The sequence below is a fragment of the Sesamum indicum genome, linkage group LG9 (genome assembly GCF_000512975.1).
Source record: "Sesamum indicum cultivar Zhongzhi No. 13 linkage group LG9, S_indicum_v1.0, whole genome shotgun sequence".
Classification (NCBI taxonomy): domain Eukaryota; kingdom Viridiplantae; phylum Streptophyta; class Magnoliopsida; order Lamiales; family Pedaliaceae; genus Sesamum; species Sesamum indicum.
Genome location: NC_026153.1, coordinates 2,420,159 through 2,439,795, shown reverse-complemented (window position 1 = coordinate 2,439,795; position 19,637 = coordinate 2,420,159). Strand labels below are relative to the sequence as shown.

At 35.6% G+C, this 19,637-nt stretch overlaps 3 protein-coding genes and 1 pseudogene across 4 annotated transcripts; 3 read left to right on the top strand and 1 right to left on the bottom strand.

The window, feature by feature from the left end:
- LOC105170323 lies at positions 504-2,978 on the top strand (annotated as a pseudogene). Its single transcript, XR_848484.2, has 3 exons — positions 504-658; positions 1,271-1,748; positions 1,842-2,978. The product of XR_848484.2 is annotated as an elongation factor 1-alpha-like (transcript).
- Positions 2,895-7,704, bottom strand: LOC105170322 (pentatricopeptide repeat-containing protein At2g27800, mitochondrial). The gene is made up of 3 exons (XM_011091041.2): positions 6,168-7,704; positions 5,455-5,556; positions 2,895-4,458 (listed from the first exon to the last, which is right to left on the bottom strand). Exon 1 carries the CDS (start codon positions 7,472-7,474, stop codon positions 6,173-6,175), a length of 1,302 nt encoding a protein of 433 aa, XP_011089343.1. The 5' UTR covers positions 7,475-7,704; the 3' UTR covers positions 2,895-4,458; positions 5,455-5,556; positions 6,168-6,172.
- On the top strand, positions 10,151-12,879 carry LOC105170321 (elongation factor 1-alpha). The gene is made up of 3 exons (XM_011091037.2): positions 10,151-10,304; positions 11,045-11,522; positions 11,617-12,879. Exons 2-3 carry the CDS (start codon positions 11,061-11,063, stop codon positions 12,502-12,504), a joined length of 1,350 nt encoding a protein of 449 aa, XP_011089339.1. The 5' UTR covers positions 10,151-10,304; positions 11,045-11,060; the 3' UTR covers positions 12,505-12,879.
- On the top strand, positions 15,155-17,776 carry LOC110011244 (elongation factor 1-alpha). The gene is made up of 3 exons (XM_011091040.2): positions 15,155-15,312; positions 15,983-16,464; positions 16,546-17,776. The coding sequence occupies exons 2-3, from the start codon at positions 16,003-16,005 to the stop codon at positions 17,431-17,433; spliced, it is 1,350 nt and encodes a 449-aa protein (XP_011089342.1). The 5' UTR covers positions 15,155-15,312; positions 15,983-16,002; the 3' UTR covers positions 17,434-17,776.

The window sequence follows — 19,637 nt, the reverse complement described above, 5'->3', positions numbered from 1 at the left end:
GTTTTAAATGCAAAATAAGATCCAAATTTAAAAATAAACTTTTTATTTTTAATATAATCAAATGAAATTGATACAAAACCATCATTAAATGTCTCAATTTGGCTGGACAATTACATAATTAATTGTGAAATAAATACTGTTAAAAAGAATAATTATGTTGTTTGAATTTATGATTTTAAAAAATCAAGAGCATTAGTTGTATGTTAACGATGACCAATATGTACTTATTGAAAATCCAAATAATTAATGAATTAATTATCATATTATATATTTTTTTTGTAAAATATTCCTTTATACGATACCCAAAAAGTAGAAGACACACATAGAAATTAAAGTGGTAATAATAATAATAATTAACAAAAAGAATAGGTCTGAAATTGGATACCGGAAATACCCTCCTAGGATTCTCTACATCATGCCAGCACCGACTTGGACACGCCGTACTTAAGTGGAGGTGTATTTGGAAAAGGATCCAAGGCCAATTTGGTAAACCTGCATTCCAAAAGATCTCCCAGCGCAAGCCCTAGCTCTCATTATAAACCCATAGAACCCCTCAGACAGCCTTGCTGCGTCTTCGCTTCTGAGTATTGTTTCCTGCGGCTAGGGTTTTAAGCGGAGGCTGTTTCGCTCTCTCTTTCTATTGCAAGTCTTTCTTCAGGTCAGATGTTTTCTCATTTGTTCTTTCGTACCTTTTATTTTCTGTGTTGTGGTATGCTTTGTGGATTTTTTACAAGTTTGTACTGGATGTGTTTTGTCTGGATCTGGTTTCACTCTGTTGTTTATATCGATTGCAAAGAATTGTGATCGGTTCTGTTTTAATGTGTATTCCGGGCTTCTTGTGTGTAGGTTTCGATGTGAGTGTTCTGATTCTTCGTGTGTCTACATGTCTTATGTTGGCTTTGTCTGCATGGATGTGGATGTTTCTTTTTGCTTATATAGCCGGTTGGATCGAGCTGATCTGTTTAAGTTTTGTATATCTGTATGGTGGAAGGAGCTCTGTTTGTTTTCTGGCGTATCTTTGCGAATACTGTGCAATATTTTCATTTTGATGATAGCTCTTGGTTTTACTAGCATGAGCAATTTTGATTTAGTGGATTGTAGTTGATGTCGATTCTTATTCCAAAACGTTGATTTCGTGACACAGCATGAGTGGAATTACCTGTAGAATTCTTTAAGAAATTATTTTAGTCTGTACCATCTGATAAAGATTAGATAACCACCTGATTAATCTATCATGTATGCATAACCTTGTTATTTTCACTGATTGCAGTTTTTAAGGTTTTATAATGGGCAAGGAAAAGGTTCACATCAACATTGTGGTCATTGGCCATGTCGACTCTGGAAAGTCGACCACCACAGGTCACTTGATCTACAAGCTTGGTGGTATTGACAAGCGTGTCATTGAAAGGTTCGAGAAGGAGGCTGCTGAGATGAACAAGAGGTCATTCAAGTACGCCTGGGTGCTGGACAAGCTCAAGGCTGAGCGTGAGCGTGGTATCACAATTGATATTGCCTTGTGGAAGTTTGAGACCACCAAGTACTACTGCACTGTCATTTGATGCTCCTGACATCGTGACTTTATCAAGAACATGATTACGGGAACCTCACAGGCTGACTGTGCTGTTCTCATCATTGATTCCACGACTGGTGGTTTTGAAGCTGGTATCTCTAAGGATGGTCAGACCCGTGAGCATGCATTGCTTGCCTTCACCCTTGGTGTCAAGCAAATGATTTGCTGTTGCAACAAGGTGGATAACCTATATGCTTAAGTATCTTAGTTTTACTATGCTATTTAATATTGACTTAGCCAGGTCTAACATATTGTTATCTGTATTATGTAGATGGATGCCACGACGCCAAAATACTCCAAGGCCAGGTATGATGAAATTGTGAAGGAAGTGTCTTCCTACCTCAAGAAGGTTGGATACAATCCTGAAAAGATTCCATTTGTCCCCATTTCTGGTTTTGAGGGAGACAACATGATTGAGAGATCCACCAACCTGGATTGGTACAAGGGCCCAACTCTCCTTGAGGCTCTCGACATGATCCAGGAGCCCAAGAGGCCCTCAGACAAGCCACTGCGACTCCCACTTCAGGATGTGTACAAGATTGGTGGTATTGGTACTGTCCCTGTTGGTCGTGTTGAGACTGGTATCCTCAAGCCTGGTATGGTTGTGACCTTCGGTCCCTCTGGTTTGACCACTGAAGTTAAGTCAGTTGAGATGCACCACGAAGCCATGCAAGAGGCTCTTCCTGGTGACAATGTTGGATTCAACGTGAAGAACGTCGCTGTTAAGGATCTCAAGCGTGGTTATGTTGCCTCTAACTCTAAAGATGATCCTGCCAAGGAAGCTGCCAACTTCACCTCCCAGGTCATCATCATGAATCACCCTGGTCAGATTGGAAATGGATATGCCCCGGTGCTTGATTGTCACACTTCCCACATTGCTGTTAAGTTTGCTGAACTTGTGACCAAGATTGACAGGCGGTCTGGTAAGGAGCTTGAGAAGGAGCCCAAGTTCTTGAAGAATGGAGATGCTGGTCTTGTTAAGATGGTTCCCACCAAGCCCATGGTGGTGGAGACTTTCTCCGAGTACCCACCTCTTGGTCGTTTTGCTGTTCGTGACATGCGTCAGACAGTTGCCGTCGGTGTGATCAAGAATGTTGAGAAGAAAGACCCAAGTGGTGCTAAGGTTACCAAGGCTGCAGCGAAGAAGGGTGCCAAGTGAATTTTGCTGCTGCTTGGCTCTGCTCATGGCTACAGAAAATTTTATATTCTTAATTTGTGTCTTAGAAACTTTATTTTCTTTTCGAATGCTCTATTGAGACTGTTAAATTGCTTGCCATGCTGTATTTTTCTGCCTTCTATGTTGGGTAGCCATTCTCAGAATTGGGTACTTGATAGGCGGTGGCGAGATTTACGGCATTGGTACATGTTATGTTAAATTATATTTGAATGGATTCTATTAAGTTTACAATGATGCGGCAAACTAGTTTCTTTTATTTGCTTATCTTGGTTTCCTTCTGAACCCAAACCTGCTTTATGACCTGTTTCCCCATTTGATAAACATGGAATCATACTAGTTTATAATAATATTCACGGAATTATATTCTTATATTATATTTATTTAGAAATGATATAGCTAGTTACATTTAGAAACAAAATTGTGTATTTAATTTTAAAAACTTACAAATTCTTATTTCTACTAAAATACTTTCAAGTATTTTGATGTCTAACTAATATATTTAGGTTACAAAATTATTTAATTTCTTTTAGGAGTGGGCAAAAACGATACCACAGAACTGCGGAAATGCTCAAGACCCTCTAGCTGTGTTTAGTCTAATTGTGAACCTGCAAATACACAAAGAATGGTTTATATCGCATTCCATGAACGTCTGTAGTTATAAAATACATGTCAGATAAGCAGATCACAAGCAGAAGCTCCCATATCAGCTCATTTTGTTGGAGATCATGGTTCTCAGGAACAGAGCTCACGTATCAGGCATCATTCACTGGGATTACATAGTTTGGATGAAGGCAGTTCACACAGTACGTTTTTAGTGGCTAGCGTTTTGTCTTTCCTGGTCAGCTGCTGTTTGCTCCAACTGGCATTTGGGTTAGTTTGTTATGGCGGTTCTTTTCTTCTTAATTGCCGCGTGTATTTAAGCCAGGAGGAAGATGTACTCTGTTACTTAATTCAATATACACAGATTTTTCTCCCAAGCTTCTTGTTCTCTCAACCATATTGTATGAATTTTCATGCTTCCACATTTGAGTGAAAATTGTTGGAAACAATTATCTTTCAAGGCAGCATCCTGAAAACCAAATGTTTGATTATAAAATATTCAAAATCACAATATTGTAGAAAAAATTCTCAAACAAATAGTTATACAAGAATTGAAACACTTAGTAATGTTGTTTCGACTAAAAAAACAAATAGCAAATTTAGTTGGGTGCAAAATGGATAGTAACAACTTGTGTACAACAACTGAATTGCACAGTAATTTGCTTATTTTTAAGAAATTAAACACCTCATTTTTAAGTGTATGGGTGCTATGTTACCTCTTACAGAATAAGACGGTACAAAATTATGCCAATTATGACAAACACAACTTAAAAAAAAAAAAAAATCGATTGTAAGATTACAAGCTAAAGTAGTAATACCTTTGCCATAAGACATCAAGAAAATATTAACAAGTCAAATGAAACATTATTTGACTATCACATAAGCATTGTCACTGAAAATCTCTCCAAAGGAATGAAATCCAGCAAGAAGTGAACCAATGCAGATTTGTCATTTGCTAGCAAGATCTCCTTCTACAGATTTTGAATCAGTGTCCTCTATGAAAATATTTGGCTTCTTCAAATCATCTGCTCTGCCTAAGGTGCTGCAACTATTTATCAACATGGCAAGGACAACAATCAGCTCTGGGTATGTAGAACCTTTATTTCCGCCACTGTAAGCAAACAAAAGTTGCCACTGTAAACATAAGTGTCCAATTAAAAAAGCACACTAATTTACCTTTCCCTCGGTTTTCTTCTTCCCTGCCTCTGACCTTTACAATTATATAACAGAAAAGGCAGATATCTTTTACAAGCAACATGAGACAAAAGACACCACCTCAAAGTGCGCGCGCAGGGGGGGGGGGGCAATTTAGATCAAGTGCTTTGTTGAAAAGTATAGAAGATTGCAAAAGCATTGTTTTTTTACTTTTTCTATTGTGTTTGTTATCATTGTCAGGTATGGATATGGTACACTGCAAAAATAGGATAATTCAATGCCGTTTGAAACAGATGTATTTGAATAATGTGGATTTCTTTTTATTGATATTTACTTCCCATTGGCTAAGTTTTATTTTTCCAGTTTAGAACTAGGAGAAGCTGAAGATTTGAAGAAAAATCTGAATGAGTACAACATAAAGAGCAACTGAGAATAAATTTCATCAAGGGAAGATATTTGACATGACATGCTATGATTTCAACATCAACATTCACAACTCATGCTTTACTTTCTACAAAGTATCTCATTCCCTGTCGCTGTGGGCGTGTACCTTCTACTACAGAATAGAGTTCCACATAGTATTCGATTCCACCAAAGGAAGTTAGCATGCTGTTAAAAATTTCCAGCTGATCTATTGCAAAAGAAATGTGATAAATTTTCTTCAGTTTTTCCCCTTCCTGGCATACAATTACTCATATGAATGCCTATTAATCTGTTACACTGATAAATTCTTGATGGATGCAATCTGCAGAAAAGCCATTAAACTTTTTATGATCCTATCCATCATTAATACTTTGTGTGAAAATCAATAAAAACTGTAGGCTCGATGAGAAGACCAATGAATTCTCCTAGACTTCCTAACAACAAAGAAATCATTTTAGATGCATAAAAAATTTTGTGAAAGCAAAATACATTGAAAAAAAAGGAAAAAGCCATAATGCTGGGAAATTACCGTTCTGGATCCTGTTGATATTGACAGAGTTGAGATCCTGCCACTGCTTATGAATATGCAAAACCGACGCACGCAAACTCTCAAGTCTTCCTGTTTGTTATGCTGCAATTATAAAATTATCAGTATGCAATCATCAAAAGAAGATATATTGGCGTGAGACATGAGACAGGATTTCCACACACTCATACCCCCCCCCCCCCCAACCCCCCCCCCCCCCCCCCCGCAACACCCAAAAAAAAGGAAAGAAGAATAAGTAAAAGGGTCACATTCTGGTGAAATGGAGACTTAGCAACACAACCTACTCAATTTTAGTCATTTGATAGTATTGAGAAGGCATGTATTGACAGAGAACGGATACGTTATTACAAAATCTGGTTTCCCAGAAGGAAAGACATAGATGTGTTTATTTTCAGCAACAAACAAAGAACATAATTATTGGATCATAATATCCGCAGAATACCAGCAGCAATATGCATAGGGTACACAAACCAAATACCTGCAGCAACGTAGACCATTTGGAAACAAGAACCATGCATTGTTGAAACAATTTTTGGATACCACTATGACTTAAAAATGACTTGCGAACGACAACAAATTGGATTTTGAATCAGACATCTCCTCATCTAATACTTCAAATGCATCTTCCCCCGTTCATTTGTTTTTAATGGGGATGGGGGGGAATTTGTTCTTTCGACAAAACCATTTCTTAATACCTGAATCAACTTCTGATGTTAGGACCCCTAGAAGTATCTTCCAGTTCATACAAAAGCTTTCCGTACATATGCCGATCAACAAGGTTCTTCTCTTGAAACACCTCCAGCAACCTCAAAGCATCTCCAATCCTCTTTTGCCGGGAAATTTCATCCAGCACGGTGCGATATGTGATGAAGTCAGCTAATCTTTGGTTTTCAGCCATCTCCCACAAGAACTTCACTGCTTCATCTATCTCCCCTTCAAGAGCCAAAGAGTTCACAAGTGAGTTATACGATTTGCTGCTTGGCACAAATCCACTTCTCTTCATTCTATCACAAAGCTCTCTTGCATTTCTTGTTCGGCCTTGGGCACACAGCCCATGGATCAAATAATCATATGAATAGGAGTTGGGCTGGCAATTATAAACCGTTCCCATCTGATGAAAAATTCTTAGGGCATCATTCACATGAAGCGAAAGCACATATCCTTTGATCATAGAATTCAAGCAGAAAATATCAGGCTCGACACCATCATCAACCATTTGCTTGAACAAGCATCTTACAGTCTCCATGTACACGTGATTAACATATGAATTCTTTCCCCGACTCAGAAGTGCCGCAAATAGTATGTTATAAGTTCTTATCGACGGCCTGCAATCCAATTTCCTAGAACTCCTCATTTGGTTATATATATTAACAGCCCTAATCAATTTCCTAGCTTCAGTAAAATAATATATCATGGTATTATAAAGAGCCTCAGAAGCAACAGAAGGAACAGCTAGCACCTGATTCACAACGTCATCCATCTCCTTGTACATTTTAGCGGCACCAAGTTTCTTGATAGTAATGTGATATGTCAGCACATTGTGCCTAAACCTGTGCTGTTGGGAAGCCCAATTGAAAAGCTCCAAACAAACTAAGGGATCGTCTTGTAAAGCTATTACATTGTGAAGCTCTTCATGTGTGAATCTAGGCGGAAGCTGGGATGTAGCTCTTTGAAAAAGTGTTTGATCTAAAACAGGTTTCGCCGCAGCTTTGGCCCTTTTGCTGATTCTCCTTCTCAAAGATCTTGATATGGGCCCTCTATACGTTCTTGAAGAATACAAAGCAACCATCGAGTGTCTACAAAAGATTGCATTTCTGGGTTCTTTGCCGAGAAACCGAAAGAGGGCTGTTGTGGAATTGGAAGAACAGGCTGAATTTGAGTGCCTTTGGGCTGTGGTTGAGGTAGAAACGTGAGTCTGTGATACGGCTAAGTAGAAACCACTATAGATAGGGTTCTTATTGCAGTAATGGTGTTGAAGTTGATTTCTGGGTATAGCGAACATGTTAAGAACAAGGTGGATTTTCACATAGATGATGAAGTCTGAAGGAGGTTCTCAAGTATGCTATTCCTTTGATTGGAGTGAAGCTCTACAGCCGGTCGTAGGAAACGAGGGCCCCTGGTTGTTGCCGAGGACGGCGCTGGAGTGGGAGGGGCTGAAATTAGTAAGATGGACGGGTTGTAGGCAACGGTAACAGGTGTTTGATGAAATTCCCAGACTCGTTTCTGGATCAACTCAACTTCATTGTATATATGTAGAATCCAATTAAAATTTTCAATAAATCATATATATATTAAACTCAAGTATTTTATTATTATATTTTCAGTAACTTTGGTTTGGGAAAATAATAAACTGAAGAGAAACCTTCATTTTATTTTTTATACATGAAACTATTCAATCTTATAGTAAAATTTACATTGGTATTCCAACATTTGTGTAATATTTAGTATCCAATTATTTACAAATGGTACCCAATTTTTACATTTTAATATTCAATTGATGATTTTAAATTATTTTCTGTATTATATTCGTTTATGGCTACATAGAATTTATTGCACCGCGATTTTGGAATCCATATTACAATAATAACAACTATATAATTTAATTAATATGAAGAGAAATAACAGATGAGATAATAATTAAGTCAAAGAAAAGGCATTTGAGATATCTCTACGTATGGATCTTTTTTCATAAAATATACACCACTTCCAATTCTCTCCAATTTCTATTTTTAAACTTTCAGTTGGGTAAATCTATCCAGTGCTCAAAAGTCAATTAAATTTATTTTATTTTAAATTAGATTAATCGAATCAAATCAAATTAAAAAAAATTCGGCTATAATCGAATCGAACTGACTAATTCGAATTCGATATTTGATACGTCATTTTGGGCATATTCAATTTTTAATTAATCGAAAAATCGAATCAATTGAAATCTCCTAACTTTATATTGGTACAATGGCACATTTGAATAATTTTATCTAATAAAGTTTTTAATTTCCTAACTTTATATTGGTATAATGACTCATTTGAATAATTTTATCTAATAGAGTTTGGAATCTCATCGATATATAATGTAATAAGGATTCGTATAGGATATATTCTATATGAAATAGAATTTGTAGTTACTCAAATACATTTTGGAATAATAACTCAAATACAAGTGTAAGTACGAGCCAGTTGATCACCACACAAATGCTCTCTTCTATAATTTTTCTTTGGTGCATCACAAAAACTCATTGAATTTGACTTGTATAAATAGGTGGATTACTTTGATAATAATCCACCAAGACGAGCAAGATGTGTTCTAGAATTTACACAATAACTATAGCAAGATTAAACATATATTGTTTGAAAATATTCGTGGGGTGATTTTGTACTTATGTGAAGAAACTAAAATGAAGCCCAAAAAGTTCAGTTAGCTTAATCAGGTCAATCTTGGTCGGCCGGTTCAGTTCTCCTTACAGGGCACGGGGCCCACCATCCACCTGTATCACAATTGTTTTTACAATAAAAAAATTAAATAAAATAACGATTGGATCATTAGCATTCTGCCCACGAGTGTCATTTTAAATTTTATTTTCCTCAATGTAAAATTATTCTCATGTAATTCCTGCATATATATATATAAGATAATAATTGAATAATATTCTCATATCTCTTATATATTTTAGACTTGATAAATAATATTTGTACGTTGAAAGTACATATATATTATATACGTATCACAAATAATATTTTATTTTAATAAAAATATATGGAAAAAATGCAATCAACCCCCTTGTGATATTGAAAACAGCAAATTACCTCTTATGAAAAAACAAACAACGATTTATCTTTCTGAATTTTTTAAAATACAACAATTTACTCCATATGATTCTTAAAATGAAGCAATTTACCTCCTTATATATGGAGGCAAATTGCTTCATTTTAAGAAATACAGGGGGGTAAATTATTATATTTTTTTCATAAGGGGATAATGTGCTTATTTTCAATATCACAAGAGGATAAATTGTTATTCACCCAAAAATATATACTACTTTAAATTTAAAAGTTATAACAAAGTTATATAAGTATCTATTATTATCATACAAATAAATGATAAAATTTTAATACTTTATGAGTCATAATTACAAAATAAATTATGAAAATGGATTCAAATATATACATATTAAACATGTGTCACATATAATATTCGATAATGATATTTTATTTTGACTAAAATCAATAGTATTTACTTCAAATTTGAAAACTAAAATCTTGAAACTTTACAAGTATAATTATAAAATTAATATAGTCGTAATTATGAAGAACTCTGATATATTTTTAGAGCAAGTAAAAGCTCGATGCATATATAGTCGTATTTAAATTGATTTGATTTAGATTAATGAAATTTAAAGGATAAATTTAAATTTAAGTATTTTAAATATTATTTTAATTTTAAATTATATTTTATTAAATATTAATATAAATTTATCTGTACTATAAATTTGAGTAGAAATTTATAATATATTGTATTTTGCAAAATAATAAAAGTAAATAAGGAAAATAAATGTAAAAAGACAAAAGAGTGGTAAGTAAAGACATAAGAGAATGTCGTCACAATTTTGATACAAAGCCGCCATGATGTCCGGATACTAGAAGAGAGTACAAGGGCAATTTGGTAATTTTCCTGGAAACATCTCACAGAAAAAGAAGCCCTAGTTCTCGACTGTCTGGTGGGTATATATAGGCCGTGGAACCCTCACTGCCTCTCCCTCTCCGCATTTCGCTTCTCTTGCTCCGAGTTGCAAGCGAAGTCTCGCTATTTCCCTGGTCTAGTATCTGTCTACCAGGTTAGGTCGCTTCTGGGTTTCTCTCTTGTTGTATTAATTTTGTCTTTCGGTTTACTAATTATCTGTGTATATGATGGTTTGATGCTCGAGTTGAGTTTGAGATTGTGGAAGAAGTTGGTTTCCTTTCTGTTAGGTTATAGAATTGTTGGTTTTTGAAGTGATCTGACTGTAATTGTAGGCTCGTGTCTGTTTAGATCCGGTGAATCTAATGAGTTGTTAATTCTCTATATCGATTCAAGTGTTGCGATTTTTCTTATGATTTGTTTGTTGAAGTGATTTTGGGAACGAAATTTTGTACGGTTTTGGAGGGATTTTTTTGTGGTTGATGATGTATTCATTCATGTGGTGTGCTTGAAGAGGATTATTTGTCTTTGTCTGTTATTACTTGATTGTTTAAATGGTTTCACAGTTGAAGTGGTTGAATATTGTCATTATTAGTATAGTTTATCTGGAAATGTATTCTAAATCCATAGATCTAGGACTCGATGGTGAACTTAGTGGAAAGACCGCACCGAAAAAAAAAAAGAAAAGAAAAGAAAAACACGTTTATTGTGCGCGTAATTGCCTTTGACTTTTATGATGCATGATAGATTTGCATGTTCATTATCTTTTGTGTGTGGGAATCCTTTGTTCCTCAGTTTTGTTCTGATTTGCATTCACTGGATGCTTATGTCCGAACTTTTTCTTTAGTTCATTACTCACTGAAAATTTGGTATTTCTTTTACTTTCTGAATTTGCAGCTTGTAGAAATTCACTATGGGTAAGGAGAAGGTTCACATTAACATTGTGGTCATTGGCCATGTCGACTCTGGGAAGTCAACCACCACTGGTCACTTGATCTACAAGCTTGGTGGTATTGACAAACGTGTCATTGAAAGGTTTGAGAAGGAGGCTGCTGAGATGAACAAGAGGTCATTCAAGTACGCCTGGGTGCTGGACAAGCTGAAGGCTGAGCGTGAGCGTGGTATCACAATTGATATTGCCTTGTGGAAGTTTGAGACCACCAAGTACTACTGCACTGTCATTGATGCTCCTGGACATCGTGACTTTATCAAGAACATGATTACGGGAACCTCACAGGCTGACTGTGCTGTTCTCATCATTGATTCCACGACTGGTGGTTTTGAAGCTGGTATCTCTAAGGATGGTCAGACCCGTGAGCATGCATTGCTTGCCTTCACTCTTGGTGTCAAGCAAATGATCTGTTGCTGCAACAAGGTAAGATGACTTGTACAATTAATTTTATTAGATATAGTATGATAATTTAGTACATGACTTTATGCCTAATTTTATGATTTACTACATTTTGCAGATGGATGCCACCACACCAAAATACTCTAAGGCAAGGTATGATGAAATTGTGAAGGAAGTTTCTTCATACCTCAAGAAGGTTGGATACAATCCTGAGAAGATACCATTTGTCCCCATTTCCGGTTTTGAGGGAGACAACATGATTGAGAGATCCACCAACCTGGATTGGTACAAGGGCCCAACTCTCCTTGAGGCTCTCGACATGATCCAGGAGCCCAAGAGGCCCTCAGACAAGCCTCTGCGTCTCCCACTTCAGGATGTGTACAAGATCGGTGGTATTGGTACTGTCCCTGTTGGTCGTGTTGAGACTGGTATCCTCAAGCCTGGTATGGTTGTGACCTTCGGTCCCTCTGGTTTGACCACTGAAGTTAAGTCAGTTGAGATGCACCACGAAGCCATGCAAGAGGCTCTTCCTGGTGACAATGTTGGGTTCAACGTGAAGAACGTCGCTGTTAAGGATCTCAAGCGTGGTTATGTTGCCTCTAACTCTAAAGATGATCCTGCCAAGGAAGCTGCCAACTTCACCTCCCAGGTCATCATCATGAATCACCCTGGTCAGATTGGAAATGGATATGCCCCGGTGCTTGATTGTCACACTTCCCACATTGCTGTTAAGTTTGCTGAACTTGTGACCAAGATTGACAGGCGGTCTGGTAAGGAGCTTGAGAAGGAGCCCAAGTTCTTGAAGAATGGAGATGCTGGTCTTGTTAAGATGGTTCCCACCAAGCCCATGGTGGTGGAGACTTTCTCCGAGTACCCACCTCTTGGTCGTTTTGCTGTTCGTGACATGCGTCAGACAGTTGCTGTTGGTGTGATCAAGAATGTGGAGAAGAAAGACCCAAGTGGTGCCAAGGTCACCAAGGCTGCAGCAAAGAAGGGTGCCAAGTGAATGGTGAAGGTTCTGGGATCTGGTTCTGGTGCAAGGGAACTTTGTCTTAATAAAATTTGTCATGAGAACTTTCTTTACATCATTAGTACTTTATTAGGTTGGTTATTTTACTTGTGCCGTTTGATACCGTCTTTATCGGGTGATCAATCTCAGAGTTGGGTACTCGATAGGCGGTGGCAGAATTTACGGCCTGGAGTATTGTGTTGAATTTTCTTCTTGTTTTCATGTACTATGTGTTTTGAGGTGCTCCAGTTTGTACTGGGCGGCTCGAGAGTTTTGTGGTGTTTCCTTGCGAGTAATTATAATTGTAGTGAACTTGCGTAACCTCCAAGGTTTTGTCACCACTGCTGCTTTTTCTTGTACTTTGAACGAGGGCAAGCGAAACAAAAGCGCAAATTTTTTCTGGTTCAAATTATAGAAATTTGATTGGAACTATGGTCAATGCAAGCGGATGACGGCAAACAATATAAGATCATGCTGATATAAGGGTGTGACTCGTAGAATCCTAATGTTTAGTAAACCTGCACCAAATGAATTAGATAAATTATCAAATAAGAAAAAACATGGTACCGAATGAATTAGATAGAGATAAACTGTGGTTGACTTGTTTAAAATTTTATTTGAATTAGTTGGAACAGTTCTCTCTCCCCAAATAAGCATTTGTTTTTTTATTAATTTACCTATTTTTGGGAACTCTTGATATACCGATTGGTCATTATAGTTTTAAAAGTTGTGAATTTATATTAATAAATAATTTGACACTATTATTTGTTTTTTTAACCAAATTTTGTGTATTAGGTATATTGACTTTATATTTAAAAGCATTAGCAATTTTTGTGTTGTTAGGAAATGGATCGGGTTAAGATGGATAACAGGTGGAATATGAAGACGATAAAAGACACACGAATTTGTTAACCCAGTTTGGATATAAATCCTACGTCTGGCGGCGATACCAAGCCAGGAGAAAATACTCAAAGAGGAGAAAAATTGAGGAGTACAACACACACACTTGTATGCAAGTCTTCACCACACGTGAAAGACAACACTCACCCTCTCAACTCTTTCTTTTCTCTCTACTCTATTCTACTCTACTCAACAAAACAATGCAAATAAGAGTAGTATATATATAACCATGAATTATCCTTTTTCCAACTCAACTTGGGATTTTTAAGTTGAATCGGGTTATCCTTCTCCAACTCAACTTTGAATCGGGTTATCCTTCTCCAACTCAACTTGGGATTTCTAAGTTGAATCAGGTTATCCTTTTCCTTTTCAAATCAATCTTCACAACTTAACATGTGTTGGATCTAATTGTTGAATATTGACAAAGTGATATATTTTACTTTCTATCGAATACGTTAGTGAACAATGTAAAATAATAAAGACAGATAAAATTTACTTTAATCAATTAATACTTTTTATTCAATTATGATATTTTATTATAGTTCCATACTTTTTACTTTATATATATATAACATTTACCTTTGTAAGAGTTTACGAGACTAAAAAATTAGAGATAAAATTAGAATTTTATATGATATTTTACTAACATCTGCAGTTCTTGTTCAAATCATAATGAAAGAGGAACAATAGCAAACAAAGAATTCTCTAAAGAGGTGTAAGTATAATTTTAATTTTGTTTGAAAGAAAAATATAATTTATATTTTTAAGATAATTAAGTATAGTCAACTCATTAAATTATGATTAATTATCTTATAATTAATTATGCAATCATAAAATAAAACTAGGCTAGGGGCAAAAAGCTGAAAACAATTAATAAGTGGTACTTAAGATACATAGTGGGCTGGATTGGATTGGCCCGGCCTAGGACCATATTGACCTAATAAATAAGGACTGGTGCGGCTCAAACCCCTTTAAAACCAAGTTGGTTCTGGGCCGCTTCTAAGTTCTAATACTTGGGATTGACAACTCATGGCTCAAGATCACCTGACTTTGAACCGATCGTGGCTTTGGTTTGGGCTCGTGGGTTGACCCAACTAGAGCTTATTTTTTTAATAATGCATAACACTTAATTTTTATTCTATTTTTTAAAATTGACTATTCTAATAGATTTTTAAAATTTTTAAACCTCTAAAAATTTTATCTCATTTTTTTTAATTTTAAACTTTTAGTACATTAGTTCATTAATACTCTTTGTTTATTTTTTTTAAAAATGTATTTTAAGTTTTTTTTTTGCTTGTTATTATATACATTTATTATTATAAACTTGCGAGTCATATAATTATTTAAGTTACGAAGTTTTAACTGTATTTTTTTTATTATAAATTTTTATTTGATTTAATTTATTATTTATTTATTTATAAAACTAATCATAAATTAAAGTAATAATTCGAAAAGGACCTCAAATTTTATAAATAAATAGAAATAGATTGGGCCTAATTCGAACTAAGCTAGGCCGGGATTCAGAAATTCGAGTTTTTTGGAATTGGTTCGTATTGATCCTGACCCGACCGATGTACACCTTGAAATGGGACATGGACCAAACATTTGAGGACAATAATGCAATTAGAAGCTGCGGGCAAAAATTAGGTAAAGCAAGGCGCACTAGAGAGCAACAAATGGGAATTCCCGTGGCTGGTTCGGAGTCTTTCTCTACTTCTATCCGTCGGATCTGGTTTGATCGGACGACCCAAACAAAACCCTAATGCACCTCATTTCTTAAACACTCACCTATAAATAGCGATTTCTTCGTTTTCTCTCATTCACAGCCCATATCAAACACTCACCCTGTCTAATTTTGCGCCGGTGAGGGAGCTCTCTGCTTAAGTTGTTATTCTTATCTCCAAGGTCAGTTTCATTTCTTCTTTCTGTACGTGTGTATGTGTGTATATATAAATTTATCCGTGTTTATATATATATTCAGTTATCTTTGGAATGAATTTATGTATGTGCATAAAAGTTTGTTTGTATATTAATCTGATTTTCCGATGTTCTTTTTGGGTATTGATTGGTAATTTATTGTTGATGAATGAAGGATATATGTTTAATCGAACCAGATATGTTTTACATTATAGATCTCAACTTTATAACAAAAACTCCTTCTATTTGATCTGGTGTTTATTATCAACAATGTGCGCAAGGAATTATGAGGTATTGCCGAAAATATTGTTATTCTCTGTGTAAACGATGTCATCTCCTGGATGCGTGTATGTTTTGCCTTGTTGCATGAGTCTCTTCTTTGTTTGAGCTGAGACAGTTATATGGATCTGAGCTAATTGTTTAATTTTTTTTCTATCTTGGAAATCAATAATAATGTATAATATTTGATTGATAAACTTCTGACTGTTTACTGTACAATAAATCAAATTTGACGATAATTTATTTGAATTTTGAAATTTATTCTTCATCTTGCAGAAGTTTTGTTACGAAATTTGTCTTGTAATATCTTTTAATTATATTAGATGGTTTTGATATCTTCTGCAACAACAGTAGTTTGACAAAGAATATTTTAATGCAGCATTCTTTTCAAAGTAAATCATGGGTAAGGAGAAGGTTCACATTAACATTGTGGTCATTGGCCATGTCGACTCTGGGAAGTCAACCACCACTGGTCACTTGATCTACAAGCTTGGTGGTATTGACAAGCGTGTCATTGAAAGGTTCGAGAAGGAGGCTGCTGAGATGAACAAGAGGTCATTCAAGTACGCCTGGGTGCTGGACAAGCTCAAGGCTGAGCGTGAGCGTGGTATCACAATTGATATTGCCTTGTGGAAGTTTGAGACCACCAAGTACTACTGCACTGTCATTGATGCTCCTGGACATCGTGACTTTATCAAGAACATGATTACGGGAACCTCACAGGCTGACTGTGCTGTTCTCATCATTGATTCCACGACTGGTGGTTTTGAAGCTGGTATCTCTAAGGATGGTCAGACCCGTGAGCATGCATTGCTTGCCTTCACTCTTGGTGTCAAGCAAATGATTTGTTGCTGCAACAAGGTAGGACACAACCTGTAAGCTTAAATTACCTAGTATTACTATTTTAGCCACATCTAACATAATGCTATTAATGTTCTGCAGATGGATGCCACCACTCCCAAATACTCCAAGGCTAGGTATGATGAAATTGTGAAAGAAGTGTCTTCCTACCTCAAGAAGGTCGGATACAACCCCGATAAAATTCCATTTGTCCCCATCTCTGGTTTTGAGGGGGACAACATGATTGAAAGATCCACCAATCTTGATTGGTACAAGGGCCCAACTCTCCTTGAGGCTCTTGACTTGATTCAGGAGCCCAAGAGGCCCTCGGACAAGCCTTTGCGTCTCCCACTTCAGGATGTGTACAAGATTGGTGGTATTGGTACTGTCCCTGTTGGTCGTGTGGAGACTGGTATTCTAAAGCCTGGTATGGTTGTTACCTTTGGCCCATCTGGATTGACCACTGAAGTTAAGTCGGTTGAGATGCACCATGAATCCATGCAAGAAGCTCTTCCTGGTGACAACGTTGGGTTCAATGTGAAGAATGTTGCTGTTAAGGATCTCAAGCGTGGTTATGTTGCCTCCAACTCTAAGGATGATCCTGCTAAGGAAGCTGCCAACTTCACCTCCCAGGTCATCATCATGAATCACCCTGGTCAGATTGGAAATGGATATGCCCCGGTGCTCGACTGTCACACATCCCACATTGCTGTTAAGTTTGCTGAACTTGTGACCAAGATTGACAGGCGGTCTGGTAAGGAGCTTGAGAAGGAGCCTAAATTCTTGAAGAATGGTGATGCTGGATTTGTTAAGATGATTCCCACCAAGCCCATGGTGGTGGAGACTTTCTCCGAGTACCCACCTCTTGGTCGATTTGCTGTTCGGGACATGCGTCAGACAGTTGCTGTTGGTGTGATCAAGAGTGTGGAGAAGAAAGACCCAAGTGGTGCCAAGGTCACCAAGGCTGCAGCCAAGAAGGGCGCCAAGTGAATGGTGCATGTTCTTTCAATACCTGCTGGTGTTTGTGAAGTTTATTACAACAGAATGTGTCATACAAACTTCATTTGCATAATTTGTGTTGTATTAGCTCAGCTATTTTCCTTATGTTGTAGATTTCTACCTTGTCTGTTGGGTATTAGATCCCAGAACTGGGTACTTGACAGGCGGTGGCGTGATTTACAGCACTGTGGCCTGAGTTAAATTTTAATTTTGCGTTTTGTGTTTGAGGTGCTTCAGTTTATGCTGGGCGGCTCGGGAGTTTTGTGTCTGCATCCTTGCTTCAATTACTCTATAATATAATTATCCATGCTGTCAAGACATTTGCTTGGTTTTATGTTTCATGCTGCAAGTTTCGTAGATATGTTAAAGGAGTCGGGTGTTAAATTAATATATTTTCGTGATTTCAAGGTAAGGGTAGATTCTTAACTCATGGATTAATTCTGAAGTTCAGATCTTGAGAATATTATTAGATCCAAACTCAAATTTAAAATTAGATCCACTAATAAAATATATATTGGGTTTGAGTTGAGTCTCTACTTATCTATAATCATGATGTATGTACCTAATTTGGATTCAAAAAATATATTTATTTATTCTTTATTCAATTAAATTATTATTTATAATTGATCTTCATTCAAGTGAACAAATTTAAAAAAATTGGAAATATCGTAATATTATTTATCTTATAATATTTTTGTAAATAGTATAATAAATGGTATGTTATTTAAAAAATTCTATAAAAAGAAGAGTTAATTATGATTTGGTTCCAATAGTTTTGAATTTATTGATAAATTATGAAAAAAAATTAAAAAATAATATAATTAGTATATGATTTGTAGAAAAAATGTATCAGAGAAAAACAAAAATAAAAAAAATTGAGTCCTGGATTTGGCCGAACCCAAACTCTGGATCTAGTCGAAAACCATAATCTTACCATAATCTTAAATGAGGTTTAATGAATTGCATAGAGTTTGAATTTAAATTAATTTATTGGGATTTGAATTTGAATAGGATAGAACTCTACTCATTTATAGACCTACGATTCATTATTATAATTTATCCTTATTCTTCAATTTCAGTGCCGCTCCATATTCCTTGGCTATGTTTTTCTCTCCGGCCGCAGCCATGTATCAGAGGTTGATGTACATAATTTTTAAAAAACTACAATATAATTTATGAAATTATATTTGAAAAATAATAATTGTATTTTGTTATTTTTAACCAATTATGTGTCACACAGATTAATTTCAAATTCAATGATGGGACATTTAACTTTAAGATTGGGGAATGTTTTGCTAATCAACCAAGCCCTCTTTTATTTGGAGTGAAATGATTTAGGTGGTATAATAATTTTAGAATAACTGTTGAAATTGAGTTAAAAATAATTATAAGTGGTTCAATTTATGTCTATTAGTATTGATAGAGTAATGAATATAAGTAACGTGTTCACTTTTGACTATAATTTTTGGAGAAGTTAAATATATAATATTTTATGTAGCATAAAATGGCACCGCAATTGTATTTTTCTTATATCGCACTTAAAATAAATCTTGTTTATATATATATATATATATGTGCATATAATTCAATTCTTGCGGAATACACATACGTAATCTTCTCGTCACAACAAACACAATTAACTTCTTGTCCACAATATTATATATATATACACACACATATCAAACACCAAAAATTAAATTATTATAATTAGTTCACAAGCTAACCATATTTTTAATTCGTATTTATACATTTTCAAAATGTGATTTTTATTTTTATTGACGGGTGAGGAGAAAACTGCATACTATGCCGACCTAACTAAAATGCAAGGGTTTGACCTAGTCCTCAATTGGTAGACACCGGAAGATCTACTCCTGAAAAATACAAGTAGATGAATGAGCTTGCAACTTAGTAAGTAAATAATATACATCATTTATTCATGTACATCTAGTATAGTTTTAGGCCATACAAATCAAGAACATATAATCAATTTGATTTCAACACGTATCATTTTATTTCACAATATAATTATCTCGTGACAAAACAATCAATCAAACTTCTTTTCCTAACCTGCTTACAAAAAAGTAGTAAAGTATTTTTCACCACCAATTCAACTTCACTATTCATCGAATAATGTTTAAGTGAATCTTGACACGCCATGCAGGCTCATCAATATCGTTTCGTGTCATTGCTCTTTC

Excerpts from the sequence above, each read along its gene's own strand:
- LOC105170322 (XM_011091041.2), bottom strand. The coding sequence starts at position 7,474 with ATGTTCGCTATACCCAGAAATCAACTTCAACACCATTACTGCAATAAG.
- LOC105170321 (XM_011091037.2), top strand. The coding sequence starts at position 11,061 with ATGGGTAAGGAGAAGGTTCACATTAACATTGTGGTCATTGGCCATGTC. Across the intron at positions 11,523-11,616 it reads TGATCTGTTGCTGCAACAAG|ATGGATGCCACCACACCAAA; the intron begins GTAAGATGACTT and ends TACATTTTGCAG.
- LOC110011244 (XM_011091040.2), top strand. The coding sequence starts at position 16,003 with ATGGGTAAGGAGAAGGTTCACATTAACATTGTGGTCATTGGCCATGTC. Across the intron at positions 16,465-16,545 it reads TGATTTGTTGCTGCAACAAG|ATGGATGCCACCACTCCCAA; the intron begins GTAGGACACAAC and ends AATGTTCTGCAG.